Source organism: Pipistrellus hanaki (genome assembly GCF_964339955.1).
Source record: "Pipistrellus hanaki genome assembly, chromosome: 16".
Classification (NCBI taxonomy): domain Eukaryota; kingdom Metazoa; phylum Chordata; class Mammalia; order Chiroptera; family Vespertilionidae; genus Pipistrellus; species Pipistrellus hanaki.
This window is the reverse complement of record NC_140518.1, coordinates 8,113,481-8,136,276: the sequence shown is the minus strand read 5'-3', so window position 1 is coordinate 8,136,276 and position 22,796 is coordinate 8,113,481. Positions and strand designations below refer to the sequence as shown.

At 59.1% G+C, this 22,796-nt stretch overlaps 1 protein-coding gene and 1 pseudogene across 2 annotated transcripts in view; one reads left to right on the top strand and one right to left on the bottom strand.

Moving 5' to 3' along the window:
• The window catches only part of PLXDC1 (plexin domain containing 1), a 47,554-nt gene that overhangs the window by 1,389 nt on the left and 23,369 nt on the right, over positions 1–22,796 (bottom strand). The window contains exons 6-14 of the mRNA XM_084862408.1: positions 22,204–22,322; positions 21,143–21,242; positions 10,827–10,922; positions 9,333–9,414; positions 6,036–6,096; positions 4,774–4,909; positions 3,707–3,742; positions 1,554–1,714; positions 1–100 (exon numbers count right to left, since the gene is read on the bottom strand). The exon at positions 1–100 is cut by the window's left edge and continues 1,389 nt beyond it. Coding sequence (XP_084718534.1) covers positions 1–100; positions 1,554–1,714; positions 3,707–3,742; positions 4,774–4,909; positions 6,036–6,096; positions 9,333–9,414; positions 10,827–10,922; positions 21,143–21,242; positions 22,204–22,322 — 891 coding nt within the window. The remainder of the gene's footprint in view (positions 101–1,553; positions 1,715–3,706; positions 3,743–4,773; positions 4,910–6,035; positions 6,097–9,332; positions 9,415–10,826; positions 10,923–21,142; positions 21,243–22,203; positions 22,323–22,796) is intronic.
• On the top strand, positions 15,085–17,561 carry LOC311610733 (U5 small nuclear ribonucleoprotein 40 kDa protein-like; annotated as a pseudogene). Its single transcript has 3 exons — positions 15,085–16,008; positions 16,226–16,461; positions 17,384–17,561. The product of its transcript is annotated as a U5 small nuclear ribonucleoprotein 40 kDa protein-like (transcript).

Sequence of the window (22,796 nt, the reverse complement as noted above, 5' to 3'; positions counted from 1 at the left end):
CGAAGCCCTCCTTCTCGTGGCCCGAGGGCTCCACCTCCGTGTAGGTGGAGTGGTTGGGGTGGCTGCGGAACCTCATGGCGGGCCAGTGGTGCGGTCTCCGCTGCAGGGAACAGACCGGGGTCAGCGGGGAGAAGCTCACCCACTGGGGACCGCCCCCCAGGGACAGCGGGGAGCACCGGGACTCTCTTTACAAGGACACGGGGGGGGGGGGGGCGCGGAGAGGAATGGGGTCCTACTGAGAGCTGGGTGAAGGTCAGGCCCTCCCTCCGCAGCTGGGAAGGCTGCTGGGGTGTGCGGGCTGCCGGACTCGGGGTGGAAGCTGTAGCCACGCATGGAGTGGAGCCCCGAGACCGGGGACAGTGAGGAAGCAGGGGAGGGAGGAGGTGACCTGGGAGGCGCTGGCGACACCGAGAGAACAGGTCCTCCAACACAGTCAGCTGCGGAGCTTGTGAGAATGCAGATTCTTGGGCCTGCCTCAGACCCGCCCCGGCAGCACCCCTGTGGCTGGGGATACCAGGTCGGCCGAGGCTTACGGATGACTAGTTAGGATGCACAGGAAAAGGGGGGCGTCTAACAAAAAGGAGGGAACCACCTGGGCCTCTGGGTGAGGAGGTCAGTGGGTCTGTGCACCCTGAAAAGGAGAGGGCGGTCACAGAGGTGCCACTGCTGTGCCAGGAGGAGAGCCAGCGGGAAGCCATGAGTGGGGCGGGACAGCAGCTGCTGAGCTCTGAGGCTCAGGAGCAAGAGGGCTGGGCCTCCCTTCCAGGCTGCACTGTGGACTGGCTCGTCCGAACTCTGAGACACACAAAACCGTAGCCTCCTCCTCGAAAGCTCACTGTGATCATGGCTGGTTGAGTCTGATCTAAGAAGCCCGCATAGCAGCGTGCGCTCCCTCTTTGGCATTCGTCTCTAAGCTCCCAGCGTCCCCGGGAGACGTGCAGCCGGGGGAGCACTGGGCAGCGGCAGCGCGTCCGGGGCAAATCCCCACCGGCCTCCAGGCCGCCTCTTCTCTGACTTTCCGGCGAGGCAAGCAGCCCTGCCTGCATGCACTCCAGTTGTTTCCTCTATCCTAAGCCCTTCTTGTTTCACTGACCCCAGCTTCAGTAAACCTACTCTCAAAAAATAATAATAATTAAAAAACAAACAGAACCCCCACAGCAAAGAGGCAGAGGCCTCTGCTCCATTGTGGCTTTGGATAAACACCGGGCCTGGAGTTTGGCCACGGGGGACCACAGATCACTAGGGACGGACTGCACAGCGCTCCATGGCCATGTTGGCGCTTCTGGCCTCACTTCTCTTCCCCGGGGCCTCATGTCACCAGCGGGTGAGCAGAAGCAGACTGGACAGGAGGCCTAGAGTCGTTCCCTGGGGTTTAGGGGCTGGAAGGGAACTAGCCAGGGTGAGATGGGCCTGGATGGAGTCGGTGTGGGCTCCTCAGGTGGGGACAGGAGCCAGGCATGTGGTGGGGGAGGGATGAGCTGGGGAGGGGCAGGTACTGACTGGCCAGGGGAACCCAGAGGCAGAAGCAGAGCGAGGGGGGGCAGGGAGCTGACCTCGATGAAGAAGAGCGCGGCGTTGGACGTGGGGTGGCCGCTAATGTACACCCCCGCCAGGACCATGGCTGCCACCACGAGGACCGCCAGCACGATGCCCACGATGGTGCCCAGGTGCAGGGGGGGGCCCTTGGCCTTGGGGGCCAGGTTGTTCTGGAGGCCTGCGGAGAGACCGTGAGGGCAGCGCTGCCGCAGGGGGCAGGGGAGGGGGGCCCTGGTGTCCCGGGTGCCCGCAGAGCCCTGGAGACGGAAGCTGGCACCACCTTCGGTCTCCGCATCGAACACACACACAGAGGCGGGGCTGGGGCGGGCGGAGCCCTGAGCGGGGCGTTCACATCCTTGGCACGGTTCCGGTGGTTTTTTCAAAATAGCTTCAAGTTGCCCAAAAGCCGATGGAATAAGGACCAGCAAGAGAAGTTCTCGCTGGTCCCCAGGCCACGTGGGTACCGTTAGGGAATTCACACTGGGCCCGTGACAGGTGGAGGGTTTGGGAGCTGGAATCTGGCTGCCTGGACTCAAAGCCCGACTCCGCCTCTTACCAGCTGTGTGGCCTGGGGCACATCACTTAACCTCTCTGTGTCCCAGTGATCGTTTATGCAGAACAAGGATCATAATCATGACCCGCTGGCGCTATTGTGACGAAATAATGCTTGGCAGGTACCGAGGACCCTGGCTGGTATCTCAGAGGACCCCAATAAGCGCCAGGTGTGAGGGTGGCAAAATGGCCACATTTTTACATGACCCCAGACTGTGACCCCCTGAAGGGCAGAGACGGTGCCTTATCCCTCTCCATGTACTGAGCTCTCAGGGGAAAAGGCCAACCCCTCGGAGGAGCGCAGTGAAAGACACGAGCGAGCTCGACTGAAGGCCAGTAAACCAGCAGCCGCTCTCTGAGAGCCTCCCAAGCGTTTGAATATATTCCACGGAGGAGACGGAGAATTTCCATAGACGCGGAGCTGGGAACTCACAGCCCCGCCCTTCCTGTGTGGCTGAGGTCATGGAAACACAGAGAGGGGAAGGGATTTGTCCAAGGAGAGAGCCCGTGCCAGCTGCCTTCCTGGTACCACCTGGCTACCGGCCGCTCCCGCCGACCCTGAAGGGATGTGGAGATCACGAAATGGACACAGAGGATGAGCATGCCAACGGCAGGAATAGCTCGTCTCAGTTACATGGCTAGTGGGTGGGATGGGGTTTTTAAAAGGCCGCTCCGTGCATCCCACAGCATTGTCCTCCCCACGCCCTCCTCTCTGCGGGCAGAGGGAACCCGGGAGAGAAATTCCCCTGGGCACTCGGCAGCATCTGTCTGCCAACGGTGGGGGAGCTGACGGGAGACACCCCCCGCCCCTGCCTGAAGCTGGCCTTCCCGGACCCGGCCAGCAGCCGGCCGGCAGCCTGCAGTGATCCTGGGGATCTGATGGTCACAGGGTGTAGAGAGGGGACTGTGGCTCAGCTGCACCCCTCCACCCTGCGCCCACACCCCCCAACACACATGCGCACTCACACCTGCAGCTACAGAACCGCTCCCCCCCTGCTGCATTCATCGCCTCTTCTCTCCTGCGGACCCGGCCTCCCGGCCTCCCAGGCCCTGCCGTTAGGGGCACTCCACCCCCCCTTTGCAGAGTTGGCAGCAAAGGCCTGAGCCGGCTCTGGGCAAAAGCAGGAGAGGTGGGGCCGCCTCACCGCGTGGCCTCCCAGGTAATCCTGGGGGAGGGGCCACCTTCCGGCACCCTATAAACATGGTGGACAGCGTTGAGGTGCTCTCTGCCAGCCCAGGCGGGGGGCCAAGGGAAGTTGATGTGAGAGAAGATGCTCTTCGCTCACGGCGAGGCCACAGGCTGCACACCGCCACCTGCCCTGGTGCAGCCCCGTCTCCTCCTCGCTCTTGTTTTAGGGGGTGGATACTCACGAGCAGAGAACCGCAGGAGGTTCCCAAGACGGGGAATTCTATGGAGATCCATGCTCCTTCATTCTGGGGGGCTGGGCCCAGGAGCCCTGCCCCACCCCAGCAGGAGGGCTAGGAAGCACAGGCTGCTGCTGCTGCCCCCCGCCCCCCCACTGAGAGTGTCAGCGGAGACCAGGCCCTGCTGCAGCCGCCCCTGGGGTGGGTCCCGGGGCTGGGCTCTGGAGCAGAGGGCCGGCAGCCCTGTACTCACCATCGCCTCCCGCGTGGGGACTCAGCTTGGTGTCATCTTCCAAAAGAAAGGAGAGAGGGCGCAAGGTTAGTGGAATCATGACTACGGCCTTTGTCATTCAAGGCACTTCAGGGATGGTCAGTCCACCCCTCCATTTCAGAGGCAAGGAAACGGAAGCACAGAGAGGGGAGGTGACTTGCCCAAAGTCACCCAGCAGTGCAATGGTAGGAGGCCTTGAACAAGTCGGCTTTTCCTAGTCTTGTGTTCATTCATTCATTCATTGAATGACTGAGAGTAGGCACTGAGGACAGACTTGGTCTCCGCCCTCAGGGAGTTAGCAGGTTGGATGGAGGGAGGGACGATTAAGATCCGGCCTGATGAAGCTCTGACTGGGGGCCTCAGGAGACCAAGGGAGACAGGAGGAGGCTGAGGAAAGGGCTCCAGACGGAGGGAAGAGCATGGCAAAGGCCCAGCGTCAGCAGGAACTCGGCCAGCGGAGAAATAAAGAGCAGTCAGCGCAGCCGGAGGGAGGGCGGTGAGGATGGGGCAGGGTGTGGAGAGGGAGGCTGGGGTGAGGCACGGCTGCTTGGCACCACGTTGAGGGCCTTTCACGTTCTCCTGAGGGGCAGTGGGAAGCTGAGGAAGGGTTTGAGGAGGGGGTGAATGTGTCACAGGATCAGGTTTGCCACCCAGCAGGCGTGCCTCAGTGACTGAGCATTGTCCTATGAGCCAGAAGGTCACGGTTTGATTCCCAGTCGGGGCACATGCCTGGGTGGTGGGCTCGATCCCCAGTGCGGGACTTGCAGGAGGCAAGATATTGTACAAAATACCGGGCCTGGGCTGGACAATCATCTCCCCTCAGCCCTGCCGTGGGCCAGCACCACGTCAGAGCCCGGGGTGGAGTCCCCTCATTCTAACCTGGGTCCTGCTTCTCACCAGCAAGCGACCCCATGGGGGTCTCTGAGCCTCAGGCCCCTCGTCTGTGGAAGGACAGGGCCGCTCTGATTCCCCGAGACCATCCCTGTCAGAGGGTGATACTCCAGGGCAGTGGCCCTTCCCCAGGGCTCTCTCCCTCCTCCCGACATTACCTTCCGTGGTGAGGCTGTCCGGGGAGAGGGAGGAGGAGGTGGTGCTGTGGTCGCCATCCCAAGGGCTGAAGGAGCTGGCGGGGGAAGAGGAGTCGTGGTCCTCGTCCTGGAAGTCCTCACACGTCCTGCCCTCCGCCTGCAAGAGAGACCGGGCCGCCTGGACAGAGGCCTCGCTGGCGGGCGGGCCACACAAATGAGCACGGTGGGGGAAAATGTAAGGTTCCAGGCATGGTCCCCGCATGGCGATCTAGCCCTCCATGCCTGTCAGCTTTCTCCACTTTATCCTGAAAGCAGCTTATCTTCTTTTAAGAAAACATATCTTTTAATTGATTTCAGAGAGGAAGAAAGAGGGAGAGAGAGCTATTAGAAACATCAACGATGAGAGAGAATCATTGATCAGCTGCCTCCTGCACGCCCCCTACTGGGGATCGAGCCCACAACTCAGGCATGTGCCCTGACCGGGAACGAAACTGTGACTTCCTGGTTCATGGGTCAACGTTCAGCCACTGAACCACACTGGCCAGACCTGAAAGCAATGAGCCTGTCTACTGAATCCTTCCTCCAGGAAGGAGCCGAGATGCCAACTTTAAAAAAACAGAACAAATCTGTGCATTCACCAATGGCCAACAGTAGAAGTAGGCCGCTGGACAAGATTCTCTTAAGGCCAGAAAAGACTGGTCACCCAGCCTTCCTAATATTGACACTGGGGCCTGGGGGTGCACGTTTTAAATGCTGGGCCCAGCGCCTTTGCCCTCTCATAACTGTGAGATGCAAGCCAAGTCACTAGAGCCTCTGAGCCTCAGTTTCCCATTCTGGTCAGTGGGGCAGCAGTGAGGAGTAAACCAGAGCAAACATAGGGCAGCATGCGGGCGTGTGCTTGCACTGCAAGAAGAGATGAGGGAGAGGGGAAGGGAGGAGGAAGGACACATGGGTGACCCACGTGTTAGTATAAGGGGTGACAACAGGACGCTCCCCTCCCAGGATCAAAGTGCGGAGCATTCTGGGAAACTCCACTCGTGAGAAAGAACAGGTATGGGATGCTAGCCCTCCCCACTCCCAGAATGACTGCCGCCCCCAAGAGCTGAAGGCTGGAGCCGCAGTTGCTTCACGAATGCCACCAGGGGCACAGCCTCCCGGAGGATCCGAGTCCCAGGCGGAGGGCACGGTTTCACCGAGAACCAGACCCCCTGAGCAGAGCGGCCAGGCGAGGGCCTGCTGACCGCCCTGCGGCTCCCGCAGCCTGGCCCAGGGACGCCGCTCACCTCCTGGGTGCAGCCGTAGGCCAGCCACTCCTGGCGGTAGCGGTCAAAGCCACTGGAGCACCTGCAGGGGAACCAAAGGGCAGAGGTGGGGGTGGGGGTGGGGGAGTGGATAGAGAAGCTTTCCCCCACCCCCACGCCCCCCCGCCATTCAGCAACAGCTCTCCCAGGGCTCAGGCGGTCCAGCTCCCGAGACCACTGGGCAGCGGCCCTCAGCACCAGGCGGCTGTGGATCCGGAGTCAGACCCTCCCGGCCCCTCCATTCCTCTCCTAGGAGGAGGGGAAGGCATTGGGGACCCTCGCTTTCCTTCTGACCCAGCTCCCGAGGGCCGAGGCCTCCCCTGGCCGGACCAGTGTGTAGGGGCTGGACAGACCTCATGACCTCCAATGACCTCTCAGGTCCCCTTGACTTGGGGGCTGCCAGGAAATGGCTAAAAATCCAGGGAATTCACACGCGTGTTCTCCTCTGGGGAAGTCTTGCTCATTCCTCGGGACCCCTCCTTTGGCGTGGAAGGGCCTGCACTTGGCAGGGAGAGGCTGGGTGAAGCTGGGCCTCAGCAGGTGTAGCCACCACCCCCCTGTGTGACGTTAAAGGGCGGACAGGAGGGTCCTGCCACGGGCTGGCAGAGATGAAGAGCTGGCGCCCAGGGCTCTGGAGAGGACACTGCACAGCCCCGCTGGGCTGCAGGGCGCCGAGCACTTGGCCAGGGGAGGGGCGGAGGCTGAGGACAAACCGGAGAGTGTTCCTCACGGCCTCGTGCTCAAGTTTCCGCTCCCCGCTCCTGGGTGCCAGGGGCATCCATCAAGCCGGCCCCGGCGCAGGGACATCTGCCCGGAAAACAACATCACGCGCCCCCGGGGCGAAGGCGGGCCTCTAGCCGGCTCGCTCTCTGCACCAGCACCGCCTGCGCACCCATCTGCCCGGGAACCGGGAGGCCGAGGGCCCGGCGCCGGGCACCAGAGGCAGCGCTCCTTCCGAAGATGACTCTGAGCTGCTCCGCCTGCTGCCCTGAGCCACCCCACGCCTCTCCCTCGGGCCCTCTGCGCCCTCGCTGTGGGGGACGGAGGACTAGGGGCTCCTTTGGAGGATGGGAACTAACATTTCTTTTAAGCCACAGTGATTCCTTCAAGTTCTGAGCCTGTATCATTGGTCTAAGACAGGGGTCGGCAAACTCACCAGTCCACAGACCCAAATATCAACAGTATGACGATTGACACTTCTTTGGAGAGCCACATTTTTTAAACCTAAACTTCTTCTAATGCCACTTCTTCAAATTAGACTCATCCAGGCTGTGGTATTTTGTGGAAGAGCCACACTCAAGGGGCCAAAGAGCCGCATGTGACTCGAGAGCCACGCTTTGCCGACATCACATGCTCAGCCTTGAGCCAACCAACTCAGATTCCAAGGGCATCAGCAGTGGCCGTTCATTGAGAGCCTTCTGAGTGCCTGGTGCCGCCTCAGCCACACGCTGCTCCTGCACCGTCTCCTGGGACCCCCGCAATGGCACGGAAGGCTCATTTCCCGAGCCAAACCCCGGAGTTAAGGTCGCCCTTAGACTCCAGAGTGGCCACTGGAAAACGCCAAGGTCAGTGAAATTGTCTAAATGAGCTCCAGGCCCCGGGCAGGGAGGGACGGCCTGGGAGCCTGCGGAGGGCCGAGCGGGTGGAGGGGAGAGGCTGAGCCAAGAGCCACGTGGTGATTGAAAGCAGCTGTCGGTGGGAGAGGCCACGGTGGCCGGCCCCAGTGCCCAGCCCTGCCCTCTGACCTTCTGGGGGCTGGAGAGAGCTCTTTGTTGGAGCCGAGGCTCCGGAGGGCTGGCAGGGGCTGAGCCCAGGCCCGCGGGCACCTGAGGACGGCGGTTCCAGAACCACGTCAGCCTTGAGCTCTCTGATGAAGCGCCTCGTCCCGCAGCCGATAGAACCGCTGCAAAGGCAGCGTCCAACCCGAGGCCTGCCCTCCCCCAGCCTGACCGACCCCCATGAGACTGGCATGGTCCCCGGCACCAGCGTGAAGACCTGGGATCGGGCGTACGCTCCCTGGGGCTGCGGTGAGAGGTTTCCCTCCATCTGACCCACTTCGCAGTTCTCAGGGCTCAGCGGTCGCTGGGTGCTGAGTCACGCGGCGGCAGCCAGCCCCGGGGTTCCAGGCTCCTCCGGCACCTCTGGGCCATCGCCCCAGAGCCCACCTGGACGTTCTCTCTGAGGCTCCGTGCCTTTCACACTTGGCCAAACGCTGCTCAGTGTTTGAGGAGTTAAAACCACGGCACATTCCTCACTCATGTTTCTCAGAGCCCCAGCCCCTCTCCCAGAGAAAACAAACTGGAATCCAAGCGGGGGGAGGACTCCTGGGAGGCTGAGGGAGAGGGGGATGGGAGGGGCGCTCTCTCCTCCCGGCCGGACCTGTGTCCTGTGAGCTCCGATGGCTCCTATGTCCACGCCAGGACGTGGAGAGGAGCCCAGGAGCCGCGGACAGACGCGGCACAGCTGCAGGGGACTCGGGGACGCTGGGATTTGCAATTTCCAAGATTGCCTTAGAGGCTCTGGGCGTCCATCCGGCACCCACTCTCAGAAGAGGCCTGGCGCCCCTCTGCCATTCACTCATCTCGGACGGGAGAACAGGGCTCGGCTACTGAGCCGCGTCTGTGAGGAGAGGGTTCCGGGACCAGGCGTGGAGGTGAGCTGAGCGCTTAGCCTCTGTGGGGCTTAAGAGCTTTATCCCTGAACCCGCCTCTCGTCCCAAAGCCGAGCAAACACAGCTGTGTGCCCGGCGCCCCACAGATGCCTGGCATTTCCATCCCCCGGTTTTCAGGAACCCCCCTGCAGCCTGAGAAAGACCTCCTGGGGTCCCGGAGCTCTCACCCCAGCAGCAGTGGGTTTTGGGGTTACCCCGCCTCTGAGCCGGCAGGTCGCACGCGTGTGTGCACCTGAGGCGCCCAGAGATGCTGATGCAGGGCCTGGGGCGTGTCCCAGGGACCCCCGGGCCTCAGCCCTCGGATTCTGGCGCTGGGGGCTGAAGGCCTCTCTGAGGAGCCCTGCCTGAGGACCAGCCAGCCCTGGCGTGAGGAGGGGGCTGCAGTTGCTGGGGTTTCCCGGAGCCCAATGTCATCAGAGGGACCCTGCCACACAGGCGCCTCAGCTGGCCACCAGCCGCAGGGAGAAGCTCATTTCTGGGACCTCCTTGTCCTCAGGGTCAGCGTGGACTGGCCAGCGATCCCGTCACCATGGCCATGAGGCCTGAGGCACGGAGCCGGGCCATGCTACCCTCTGCCCCTCCTCCGCAGACTGCCTGCGGGCACACACCTCTGGAGGACGTGGCACCAGCTGCAGTTGAAGGTCAGGTCCGAGGACATGCAGGCGTCGCAGCTCCGGTGCTGCAGGCAGGCTGCAAGACAGAAGCAGCGGCCCCTCAGCACCAGCCCCCCCCACAGGCCCCCCAAAAGTGCAACTTTCCTGAGTGCCCAGTCCTTACTGAACTGCGCATGTCCTGGCCGTTCCCGGTGACTCTGCCCCTCATGGCCCTGGTGAAACCGAAAACACACCCTGGTGCCTCGTGGGTGCTAGGACCCCCTGACCTTGATTCTCATCTGCATCTCGGAAGCCCTGCGTGCTGTCAGTGCTCGCCGCCCCCATGGAGGGTGGGGAGCGGCTCACAGGCACAAACAGCGTCCCAGAAGCTCGTTCCCAGGACGGCTGGTTTCTTCCCGCTGGGCAGTCAGCCCTGTCCTTGGATGTCCTCGCTCATCATGAAGTGTTACTCAAGCCCTAGGTCTGAGATTTGCTCTCAGCGGCTCTTGAGAAAGCACCGGTTCTCAGGCCCCGGCCTCTCTGGCCCAGAGGGAGGGCGGATGCGGAGGACTGAGGCCTGCACCATGTTCTCGCCCTGTGACCCCATGGTGTCTGGGTCCTTCCTCGTTTCCAGGGGAAGACGTGAGACCTAGCATCCGAGAGCCTCTTCTCCTCTTCTTCCTCCACCCTCTGCTCCCAGGACCTCCGGGGAAGAGGAGAAGGTGGGGGTGGGGGGGGGGACAGGCAAGGAATGCCCCCGAGGGCAGGGAAAAGGCCTTGGCTTCCGAAGCTGGGAGGTACCATGAGACAGAAGAGAAGTTAAAACCCTCTTTAAAAATCCAAGGACAGGAGTGCTGTCCTCTCCCTCAGCCTCCCAGCTGCTCTGACCAGCATCGCACCCTGATTCTTCCAGTAAACTGCAGCCACGGGGGCCTTGGCCATGACCTGCTTTCACCTGTAGGTGCGTAGGGTGCAAAGAGGGGAAAGGGCCAGGGCCCACGGTTCTTGGAGAGCTGCTGGCGAACTCCTATGGCCTCTGCCTGTGGACTCTTCGGAGGAAAACACACCGATAATACATTGACCCATAATGCACGTCCACCCCTCTCTCCCTGGCGGATCATTCCGTTCCTGGATTGCTTTTCCTGAGGTTCCATCTACATTCTGAAAGGCGCCTCTCTCCTGGGTCTCAATGATGTGTGAACAACAGTAGCTATCGTCTGTCAAGCACAGACCACACCCCAGGCCCGGGAAGTGCCAGTAGTGTCCGCAGCTCTCCCTACTGCGGCTCAGACCCTGACCCTGACCCTGACTGGTGCTCTGGGAGGGAGGTGGTGGTAGGCCCAGGTGACAAGTGAGAAATGGAGGCCCCGAGTTGCTCAGTGGCCATCCCCACCCCGGGGTCGGTGGGGGGCCTGGGAGCGGCACTCCGTCTGGTGGACTCCAAAGACCTTTCTCGGCCACAGCTGTCCTAGCCCGCCTTCCCCTGTCAGTAGGAGCCGCCCCGCTCACTTGGCAACGGCGTGAACTCCACGGCCGACGTGCTGGTCACCTTGCTGGGGTCCAGCTCCACACGGTGGTATTCAAAGATGGCCCTTCGCCGGGATTCTGGAACAGAGGCAGAGCCATCAGCGGGAACAGGTCACGGGCAGGGGGCCCTGAGGCTGTAGGGAGCGGAACTGAGGACCAGAAGTAAACCCTGCGAGCTGGGGTAACGATCCTGTGCTGCGGACAGGAGCTGACCTTGAGAAAGCTCTGTGATATCAGCAGGTTTAACGACTCAGTGCAGAGGCCTGGCTGCGTCTGGGGTCAGGACACAGGACATGCCACATTCCTGCCCTGGTCCCCGCCTTACCATTTGTCAGCTCTCCTGTGCTCTGTGGGCCACTTCAGTGTTCTCACGGGACCCTTTCCCCTACATAACCTAGTCTGAGTTGGGTTTTTGTCACTAGGAGCCCGGAGTAGGCGAGGAGATAATTTTCTCAGTCAGCTGAAGGGGGTTGGAGGAAAGTTCCCAAAAGTGGCAGCAGAACTCAGGTGGGGCATCCATGAAAGAGAGGGTGTCCTGTGCAACTGCTGGGTGCCCCCGTTTCCCTCCTTTCTGAAGGCATCTGCTGCTTAAAAAAATACCTCATCGTGGGGTGGTGAAGACACAATACAATATAGAGGAGGTGTTTTAGAATTGTATACCTGAAACCTATATAATTTTACCAAGAAATGTCATCCAAAGGAATTAAATTAAAAAATATTTCTATATAAAAGCATATTATGCTAATTGTCCCTCCAACCATTCAACTGTTCAACCAGTCACTATGACACACACTGACCACCAGGGGGCAGAGCTCCAACCAGTAGGTTAGCTTGCTGCTGGGGTCTGGCTGATCAGGACTGGGCAAGATGGGCCAGACATGCCCTGGAGTCCTCCCACAGCCTTTCCCCAGCCCTGACCATGCACCCGTTGGGTCCCTCAGCTTGGCCTGCACCCTCTCACAATCCGAGATCCCTTGGGGTATGTTGAGGAGCCAGTTTTGGCCGGATCCCTGCAAGCCAGGCTGAGGGATCCCACCAGTGCACAAATACGTGCACCGGGCCTCTAGTTATACATGAAGAATATCTCAGCTATGTTTCTTTCCATGTTTATTCCCTAATCTTGGAATTGCTCCTTCCTGTTTAACCCAGCATTGAACCCCAGGGGGGTCTGGTGCCAAAGCAAACTCTTCCCGTCTCACCCCACTGCCCCACCGCGGTGGACACTCAGCCCTGAAACACACGAGACCACAGAACATCCTCGAAACACATTCCATGCGAACTGCTCTGGCTTTGGTGCAGCAACGCTGCCCTGGAACTAAACAGGAATCTGCACCCCTTCCCCCCTCAGAGGCCTGCGTTACCCGCTCGCATGCCACCAGGAGGGTCTGCTACCCACAGGTCAGGGTCTGCTCTGGGCCGAGGGGGAAGGGGGAAGCATGTGTGGGGACCGACAAGAATGTGGAGGAAGAGAAGTTCTGCGTCAGGAGAGGGACCACACAGCGAGGGGAGGGTTCGGCTCTGCCCTCACCATCTGTGTGACCTTGGACAAGGGTCTGAGCTCAGTGAGCCTCATCCACAGACGGAGCTAGTTATTCTATCCTCAGGGGGTGTCCTGGGAATTCAAGTCGGCCACTCCGGCCTGAGGAGCCATCACAGCATGCGTGCTCCTCTCTTCTCACCGCCCGCCCTTTGGTTTGCTTTCCTCGTGGCTGAGACTAGGGGCATTTCAGCCTCTCCCAGCCCCTCACGCTCTGGCCAACGTACGTGAGCGGAAGGATGGCACCTTTCTCTCCGCCCCCACCCCCACCCCAGCGTGTTTCTTGTCAGCGATTCTCGAGAGGGTCCCTCAGCTCCTCGGCAGCTCCCGAGGATACTGTGGATGGAGCGACCCCCTGAGAGGCAGGCGACCCCCGGGGGTATCAGTGACCCTCCCCTGAGCTCCACAGCGCCCTGTGCAGTGCCCAGTGCCATCTGTAACTCTGCCCATCAACGTCCACTTTGCTGGCCACCTGCCCCTCCAGACCGCAAGCTCCCATGGGCAGAGCCTGCAGGTTATTTGTCTCTGTCTCCCAACCCCAAGCCCCAGGCCCTGCACATAACAGGACATCAAAGCATGACGGTAGCCCTAGCTGGTTTGGCTCAGTGGATAGAGCATCAGCCTGCAAACTGAAGGGTCCTGGGCACATGCCCAGGTTGCGGGCTCAATCCCCATTAGGTAACTATGTGGTAACTATGCAAAAATCTCTGATCATCGATTTTTCTCTCCCTCCCTCTCCCTTCCTCTCTGAAATCAATAAGAATGTATATATCTTTTTAAATGACTGTGAAAGAATGCATGAACGGGTTACAGATAGAAAACCTCAGCAGCACATTATAACTTCAGCCCAGAGGAAGCCCGCCTTCCTCCCAGCCCACCACAGATCATGGCCTGTCTCCGCAGAGCCACCCCCCTGGGCCAGCGAAGGCCAGACAAGTGAGAGCTCCGAGCAGACGACTTGGCTTGCGGGGAAGCAGGGACGGCCACCCCCGGTTAGAAGGAACGGGAAACGGAGGGACAAAGGGGTCAGGGTTGGGGCACAAAAGGGGACAGGGATTTGCCACGGGAGCCGATTTCAGAGACAAAAAGCAGCATCCAGGGAGAGCTGGGTCCCCGGCAGAATCTGGGGGTGGGTCTCCCCACCAGCCGGCTCGAAGTAGAGTTGTGCCTCAAGTGAGGGGCAGCCAGCGGTGGTCAGTGTCCTCCAAAGGCCAGCACGGCCCTCCCAGCAGGGGGAGGGGGCAGCGTGGCAGGAAGGAGGAGGTGGGTAGGTGTGTGGAAACACACCTCCGATTGAAAATACTCGCTGGTTCCAACTGCCAACTTACAAGGCTCCGGTAACGCTTTTCTTTCTCTGCAAACAGAACCCTTACCGTCCCCGCCGGACTTATTCGCTCCTGGACTGGTTTGCCAACATCTGGGGCTCACCCGAGGACAATGCCGTCCGTCTGAACGGCCAGCAGATCCCGGCCGGAACCCGCACGGCGGCCACCCCAGAGCCACATAGTTGGCAGCTTGAGACGTTCTGTTTTATCTCCGCTCCCACCCATCGAAGACTCAGAAACCTGCTCCCGATTAAGAAACGCCCACGGAGCAGGAGAGGGTTTCCGTGTCCCGTCTGTTTCCACGCGGGCGCCATGGCAACGGCATCGTCCGGGAAAATCAGACACGGACAGGCCCACTGCAGAGGTCCCTCCACCACGGTGGTTATGATATAAAGAAATGCCACGTGGTGGTTTGGGGGGAAAGGGTTCACCCGCTCATTCATGTATTTGCTCATTTGGTTATTTCTTCAATAATTGTGAATCCTGCCGAAACCGGTTTGACTCAGTGGATAGGGGGTCGGCCTGTGGACTGAAAGGTCCCAGGTTCGATTCTGGTCAAGGACATATGTCTTGGTTGCAGGCACATCCCCAACAGGGGGTGTGCAAGAGGCAGCTGATCGATGATTCTCTCTCACCTTGTTTCTAGCTCTCTATCCTTCTCTCTTCCTCTCTGTAAAAAAATCAATAAAATATATATATTTTAAAAAATAATTATGAATCCAGCAACAGAGATAAACTGGACGAGGGGCCTGCCCCCAAGGAAGGTCCCTCCTCGGCACGAAAGCCAAGTAGGCAAGGGGCAGACTGAGGAGGGGAAGCAAGAAATGGCTCAGCGAGCAGCGCAGAGGGGAAAACAGAGGCGAAAAGAGGGGAGGGAGAAAGGCCCGCAGGCCGATAAAAAGCCCCAATGAAGAGTTCTGTGAAGGACCCTTTATCCGGAGAGGCCAGAGGCGAAACAGGCCCATCCGGGGATGACAGGTCCCCGCCCACCACGCCCTGGCCTGGCTGGTCCTCCGCCTCCTCTGCAGCCAGTTCCGGAGCCCCCCCCCTCCCCCCCGCCCCCAGCCCCCGCCTCGGCCGGCACAGGCCTCTGACACATTTCTGGACTCGCACCCGCCTGTGGAAGGAAAGGAAAGTTCTGGTAAAGGAGAAGGAGGCCCACATGGGAAGGGCCATCCGAGGCCATTCCGGGGCCAGCCAAGGGGCAGCCTGCAATTTGGAGCCTCTAATGATGAAGTCTCCCTCCACGGATTCCACTGACTCAGAATCGGTCCGTTTTGACGTTGGCTACACTCAAGTTGCTTTTTCTTGTTTTTACTGTCCATAAAAGAGGAGGCTTCTTAAACAAACGAGTAGGTTGAGGAGAGCGGCTACTGCCATGACTGAACCACAGATGCGCAGGGGTGCAGAGCTGCTGCTGGGAGCGGCGGGCCAGGGCCTGGGAGCCGGACAGACGCAGGCAGTGCCGGGAGCTTTGCTGCCAGCGGGGCCTCCAAGGTGCTCCTCCCGAAAGCCCCAGTCAGCTTCTCTCAGGACATGAAGGGGAAGTGCACTGAGGCAAGTTTCACCCCAAGGGATCTCCCTTAGCGTCTGCAGGATTCGACCGACGGATATTGTTGTGGAGTGTCCGTGGTGACTGTGGTAACTGTGCAACGTGGAGCAGTGAGGGACCTGCGTTATAACACAGGTGGCAGTCTGCTCTCCTCAGCATCCACGGATAAAATGGTGGCGGGGGGCGGGGGGGGGGACGGTGAAACAGGTGAGAGGGTTCAAAGGCTGAAGGGACATAGTTCCTTTGTGAATTCCTGTTATCCGGCCAGGAGATCCTCCCCCCCTCCCCTCCCCCCCCAACCTCCCCGCATGTCTCCACTGGCAGTGACGATGGTCCAGTTAAGCTCGGGAACATCCAGAAGGAAGCAGCCACGCAGACATTTCAGACTACCTACCAGGTGCTAGCTGCGGCCTTCGGTGGCACCAGCGATCCGGTTATTTCTGGTGGAACAGACAACGATAGCCAGGTCTGGGCCTGCGTCAAAACCCGCTGCCCTGCACCCTGAGAGGCTGTGCGGATCCAGCGACCGGCCCGAGCTCCCGTTCTGAAGGCTCTGACCTTCTGTCCAATGCCACGGACAGCACAGCGCGGGCCTGGGATGCCGGCCATTTGCTCCCAAAGAGAGATGTGCAAAGATATTCCACGGAAACGTCCACACCTTTGAAAGGAATCTTCTGAGATGTTCTTGGTCACCTGATGGAAGCAAGATGGCAGCTGGCTCAGCCGACAGGTTTGTGTATGTGTGGGACAGTGGTCGGCAAACGCCATCAGTCCACAGAGCCAAATAGCAACAGGACAACGATTGACATTTCTTTGGAGAGCCACGTTTTTTTAAACGTAAACGTCTTCTAACGCCACTTCTTTAAAACAGACTCACCCAGGCCGTGGAAGAGCCACACTCAAGGGGCCAAAGAGCCGCCTGTGGCTCGCGAGCCGGTTTGCCGACCACGGGTGTGGGGTACCGCAGGCAGGAGGATTTTGCATACGCTGCCAGGTCATGCTGGCTCCATCAGTAGCTTTCCGCCCTGACCAGCCCATCATGCTCTCAGCATCCGGGGACAAGAGGCGGTCTACGGGGGAGGCCCAGGGGCCATCAGGAATGGGGCCTCCAAGGCTGCCTGACCTCAGGCTGCATCCGTGGCGTCAAGCGGTGCCCTCGCCGGCATCCTCTCTTCGGGTGAAGATCCAGAAACCAGTGGCCGGGTCCCCGCCACCACATGCATCTCGTTTCTCCAGGACGGACGATTCCAGGGAGCGTACAGAGGCCTCTGAAAGCACCCGCCAGATTTCAGGGACTGTTTGGTTTTCCCTTCTTTACTTTTTCTTTTTTTTTTCTTCAAAGGGACAGATATTAGTTGGTTGGTAGCTTCCTGTCTTCTCCACCAGAGTGAAGACAGGGAATGGGACTGAAGCGTGCTCAGTGGGGATTTGTTTTAATAATCGGCTTGTATATTTTATTTCTGTGTTTCTCTGAGTCATTCCACATTAAAAGCCAAATAGATGCCTTTTTATGAGAGAGAGAAAAAAAGCCCACACACAAATGAATAGAGGAAATGATATGGACTTCGGGAACCCCCTCCGGCCACATAAAAAGTGGGTTCCGTGCGCCTCTGCAGAAGGATGCCGCTCACGGGACACGACCCCTTTCCCTGCGCCAACGCACCCTCTGCAGATAAGAGGGGCAGTTTATCCAAGGAACGGGTCCACGGGGATTTAAGTTGCCCTGGCACGTCTGGGGAGCACCGGCATACACACCAGGGCTGCCCGGATGGAGTGGCGGGCACAGGAGGGTTTGGAGCTGAGCTATGAGGTCGGGCTGTGGGCAGCGGCACGGGGCCTCGAATGCCATCCTAAGGATTGTGACTTGATGCTTCAGGCAACAAGGAGCCAGAGGATGACGCGGTCAGATCTGTCTGGAAGTGACAAGGACTGGAGGACAGAGAGAAGAGAGACTGGAGCCTGGGGGCTCCTGGGCAGGGAGTGGGGGCCAGGCGCAGGCTTCTGTGGACACAAGAGCCCAGCACAGAGCCCGTGGCGTCACCAAAGCCAGCCGTTCCCACGGCAGGGCCCTGGGCCTTCCCAGCGCCTCTCAGGATCAGGCGCAGCCGCCCTCCTGTTTTTTCAGGTGCCCGGCTTCCGCCCGCCACCCTTCGCCCCGCCTCCCTGCGGCATCTCCCAGGCCCGCTCCCAACAGCCCTTCATTCCAGAATCACAGAGAAGCCTCAGATGCAGACACTCCCAGGGGATCCGACTTCCTCTCCTTCGCCCTCATTCAGCAGCTGGACCCACCACCCATTTCCTGAGACTCTGCCGTGCACAGCCCTGGGAGGGAGACACAGGCGGGACAGACCAGATCCTGCCCAGCGGTTCAGTGATGCAGGGGCCGTGGGAGGGTGCACCCCTGCCCTTCCTGCAAGACAGCTGGGTGTGTGCACAGGGCTGGGGTGTGTGCACAGGGATGGGGTGTGTGCACAGGACTGGGGTGTGTGCACAGGGCTGGGGTGTGTGCACAGGGCTGGGGGGTGTGCACAGGGATGGGGTGTGTGCACAGGACTGGGGTGTGTGCACAGGGCTGGGGTGTGTGCACAGGGCTGGGGTGTGTGCACAGGGCTGGGGAGTGTGCTCAGGGCTGGGGGGTGTGCATAGGGCTGGGGGGTGTGCATAGGGCTGGGGGGTATGCATAGGGATGGGGGGTGTGCATAGGGATGGGGGGTGAGGGGAACCGAGGAGGAAAGGATCACCCTTCTGGGTGGAAGGGAAGTGGGTCAGACTCAGCAAGTCTTGAGGGTGGACCCCAGGTTTAAAAAAAGCCCAGAAGATCTGGTTTTCATGTCTCCCTTTCACAGCTGTGTGACCACAAGCAGTCACTCCACCTCTCTGAACCTCTGTGTCCTCACACACAAAGGGACAAACATACAGTAGTCCTCCTCCTTCTGCGGGGATATGTTCCCAGGCCCCCAGTGGAGAGTACCAAACCCTATCTATACTCTTTATTAAAATATACTTTATTGATTTTTTTACAGAGATGAAGGAAGAGAAATAGAGAGTTAAAAACATCTATCAGCTGCCTCCTGCACACTCCCTGCTGGACCAAGGTACATGCCTTTGACCAGAATCAAACCTGGGACCTTTCAGTCCGTAGGCCGATGCTCGATCCACTGAGCCAGACTAGTTAGGGCTAGGGCCCTATCTATACTCTTTTTCCTATACCTACATATCTGTAATAAACTTTCACTTATAAATCAGGCACAGCAAGAGATTAACAACAACTAATAATAAAAATAGAACAATAATAACAATATTCTGTCGTAAGAGTTTGTGAATGTGGTCTCTCTCAAATTATCTCTGTCTGTACTCACCCTCCTTGTGACGTGAGATGATACGAGCCTACGTAATTCGGTGAGGGGAGTGAATGACGGAAGCACTGTGACCTAGCATTAGGCCACCACTCATCTTTTGCTATTTTTATTTATTTATTTTTAATCCTCACCCGAGGGTATTTTCCCATTGATTTTAGAGGGAGTGGAAGGCCGAGGAAAAAACAGTGAGAAACATCGATGTGAGAGAAACACATCTGTTGGTTGCCTCCTGCATGCACCCTGACCAGGGCCCAGGCCAGGGAGGAGCCTGCAACTAAGGTACGTGCCCTTGACCGGAATTGAACCCGCGACCCTTTGGTGGATGCTCTATCCACTGGGCCAAACTGGCGAGGGCTACTCATCTCTTTTTAATTAAATTTATTCGGGTGACATTGGCTAACAGGATCGTAGGTTTCAGGCTTTGATTTCTGTTACAAGATCTGTACTCTGCACTGTATGCTCATCATCCAACTGAGTCATCATCCATCGCAACATATTAACTACACACACACACACACACACACACACACACACACACACACCCCTCACCTTCTGATGAGACGGCTACCAGGCGGCTGAGGGGCGGGGTGCACGCAGTGCGGATACGCTGGACAGAGGGGTGATTTACGGTCCCGGGCGGAATGGAGTGGGACGGCGGCGAGAGATTGCATCACGCGACTCGGAACAACGCGCAACTTAAAACTTAGGAGCTGCTTATTTCTGGAATTTTCCATTTAGTATTTCTGGACGACGGTTGACTGTGGGTAACAGAAACCATGCAGAGCCAAGCCACGGGTAAGGGGGGTCTACTGTACGTTCGCTCACGATGCTGGGAGGGAGACCCAATAAGAGGCCATGAAGCTCAGCGCCTGGGGACGGGGTGTAATCAGAACGGGAAGCAGCCTGCCTCCTGGGATTGGCTGGACCCAGTGACCTGCTTCCAGCCGGTGGACTACGGCAGGGAGCGGCCGGATGGCACGTCTAAGATGAGGTGACGGGAAGCCTGGCTCCCATCTCACTCGCCCGCCCCGGCAGTCTGCCTTGCCTGTTCTGACGGGAGCCAGCTGCTGGGCTGGGCGCCGGCTGAGGGGCGGGCCACGTGGCAGGAACTGAGCGGGGAACTGGGTTCTGCCAAGAACGTCCTGAAAGCTCTCGGAAGTGCATCTCTTCCCTCCACCCCCCAACAACGGCTGAGATGACTGTCCCCTGAGCCAGAGGACCCAGCTAAGCTGCGCTTTGCTTGGTGATCCCCAGACACGCTGAGAGGGCACGTTTGTTGTGTTAAGCCAGGGAGTGTCCGTGTGATTTGTTACGCAGCAGTAGCTAACAGATACAACCAGGGCGATACTGAGACTATTAAGCAACGAGCTCAGCACCAGCATTGACCAGTTGGAGCAGATGCTGACAGCAGCAAGGTCCCTGCTGAGCTGCTCGCTAGATCACGGGTTCAGGAAGAGGGTCAGGGGAGGGACAGGGGAAGTGGTGGGCGTCTATCTTATGGGAATACTCACACAGGGGTGGAAAAGTACCTACGTGCAAGACTATTCACTGCAGCATTATTTTTTTACTTTTATTTTTTTGTTAATCCTCAGCCAAGGATATTTTCCCATCGATTTTTAGAGAGTGGAAGGGACAGGGAGAGACAGCGAGAGAGAGAGAGAGAGAGAGAGAGAGAGAGAGAGAGAGAGAGAGAGAGAGAGAGAGAGAGAAACATCGATGTGAGAGAAACACATCGATTGGTCGCCTCCAGCCTGCAACTGAGGGACAGGCTAACCCTCTATCCACTGAGCCAAACTAGGGCGGCTGCAGCCTTATTTGTTGCAGCAAAAGATTGGAGACGACGGAGAAGTCGGCCCCCAGGGACCGGCTCAGTTAAGGACAGCCACGCCATCGGCTGTCACGCAGCCACGGAACAGGGTGAGAAACCTGCTGGTGTGGAACGAGGGGCGGGATGTGCTTGGTTCAGGAGAACATGGCATCACAGACCACCATGTGTGTTACATGTATGTGCACACATTATCTGAGGGCTTGTTGCTCTAGAAATAACCGGGTAGCCCTGGCTGCCTCAGAAAGAGAAACTGGGGGTAGGGGTGAGAGATGGGAGAGAACCCCGATTTTTCCGTCCCCTGAAGCCCCTGTGATGTTCCTTCCATCATCTGGGGTGGCGGGGGGAGGCAGAAGCAATGACGGCTGTGTTCTGGGAAGACTCGTAAACCCCGATTTGGTGTCTGCAGCTTCTCTAAATTGGGGGTCCTGAGGGGAAGGGCCCCGGCTCATCTGCCCCTCGATAACCAGCGCAGTGCCTCCTGCCCGAGCTCCTATTGGGAAGAACGGCTCCTCTGCTTTAATGAAGAAGCACTGGGACCGCGCCATGCCCCCTTTCTCCCCTCAGTTCCCGCCCCTCTCCACCATCCACCTGCTCCCCGCCACCCCAGCCCCAGCCCCCGCCCCAGCCCAGCCCAGCCCAGGCCTGTCTGCGCCGAGTTCACTCCAGGGGAGGTCTCGGCTGGCTCCCGGGGACTCACCCGGAACGTCTGGGGATGTGTTGAGCGTCATGAAGGCGTCGGACAGGCCGGTTTTGACGGGGTGCTGAGAGGAGCTGATTTCCAGGACGGACATGGGGATCTGCAGCAGGAGAAGAGGCTCCATCTATGCCAGGCCCTCTCGGAACAGCCCAGCATCCCCAGGAGCACCGGCCCCGCCCGCCTGCCTGGCCCCGCCTCCTGGAGAGTGTGAAGACCCCTCACACCCAAGGCCCCGTTCAAATGTCAAGTCTCCCCCACACCACCTCCAGCACCTTTCCTTGCTCCATCTACGCTCCAACTTCGTGAATGGCACCTCACGCAGGCCTGGGAGCCACCCTGCCCTTCCCTTTTCTTCATTCCCACCCCCATCCCCTTCCACCTCATACATCTCTACATCCTGTTAATTAACCAGCTGCTGGCTCTCAAGTCTGTCCAGTTCTCTCAATCATCCCCCCGCACCAGACTCCAAGTTGACAACACCCGCTTCCTACCTCATCTCCCAGCGTTCCCTCTGAGCCCCCAACATTCTGTGCTCCACTCGGAAGCCAGAGGGACCTTTGTCAAGGGCAAACCTGGTGTTCCCTTTCCCCGTCTTGCCCCTCCCTCCCTCCCCTCCAGCCATGCTGCCTTCTTTCGGTGCTTTGTACCAGCCAGGACCGATCCTGCCACAGGACCTTTGCACATGCTTCTCTTCCTCCCGGAACACACTTCGCTCTCCTCTTTGCCTCCTTAACTCCTAGGCATCCTGCAGGTTTTAACTCTTTTCCTTAGGGGGCCTCTCCCGGCCACCACTGAGAGAAAGAGCCCTGTGACACCAGGCACCTCTACTGAATTGCCTCTACTAGCTACCGGGGCAATTCTACATTTGTCTCTGGAATTGTCGTCCCTTGTCTCTCCACAAGACTTACCCTCTACAAGGGCAGGGGTCACAACCATCGTATCACCTGCGTATCCCCAGCACCACGCCCTCTGGTGGCACATTTCAGAGTCCCTACAAGTGCTTGCTGAACGGGGTGGGGGTTTGGGGGGGGCTCCCTGAGACCCAGGCATCTCTCACTCACCTCTTTGTAGCCAAACACAATGCGGCCGTCTCGGTGCAGAGCCGCCTGGAAGGTGAAGCTGCCCCTGTCCTCCCGGCCTTGGAGGTAGACGTGGTCCCACTGGACGACAAAGACCGTCCCTGCGGAGAGCGGAGGCCTGGCTGGGCGGGAGGTGGGGTGGGGAGAGGGCCTCGCAGGACCGGTGGCCTCGGTGGTCGGGCCCCGCAGGGACGACGCGGGCAGTTTGCGAATTTGACTGAAGGCAGGAGCCGGGCAGCCCACCCACATCAGCCTGGCCTCCACACTGGAGGGGAGCCAGACACCCTATGTCAGCCCCCAGACCCCATGCTCGATCACCTCTCACCCCAAGCACGCCCCCACCTGCCTGCCTATCCTGACCCTTGAGATAAAAAGGAGGAGAGCCGAAACCAGTTTGGCTCAGTGGATAGAGCATCGGTCTGCGGACTGAAAGGTTCCGGGTTCAATTCCAGTCAAGGGCATGTACCTTGGTTGCGGGCACATCCCCAGTGGGGGGGTGTGTGCAGGAGGCAGCTGATTGATGATTCTCTCTCATTGATGTTTCTCTCTATTCCTCTCTCTTCCTCTCTGTAAAA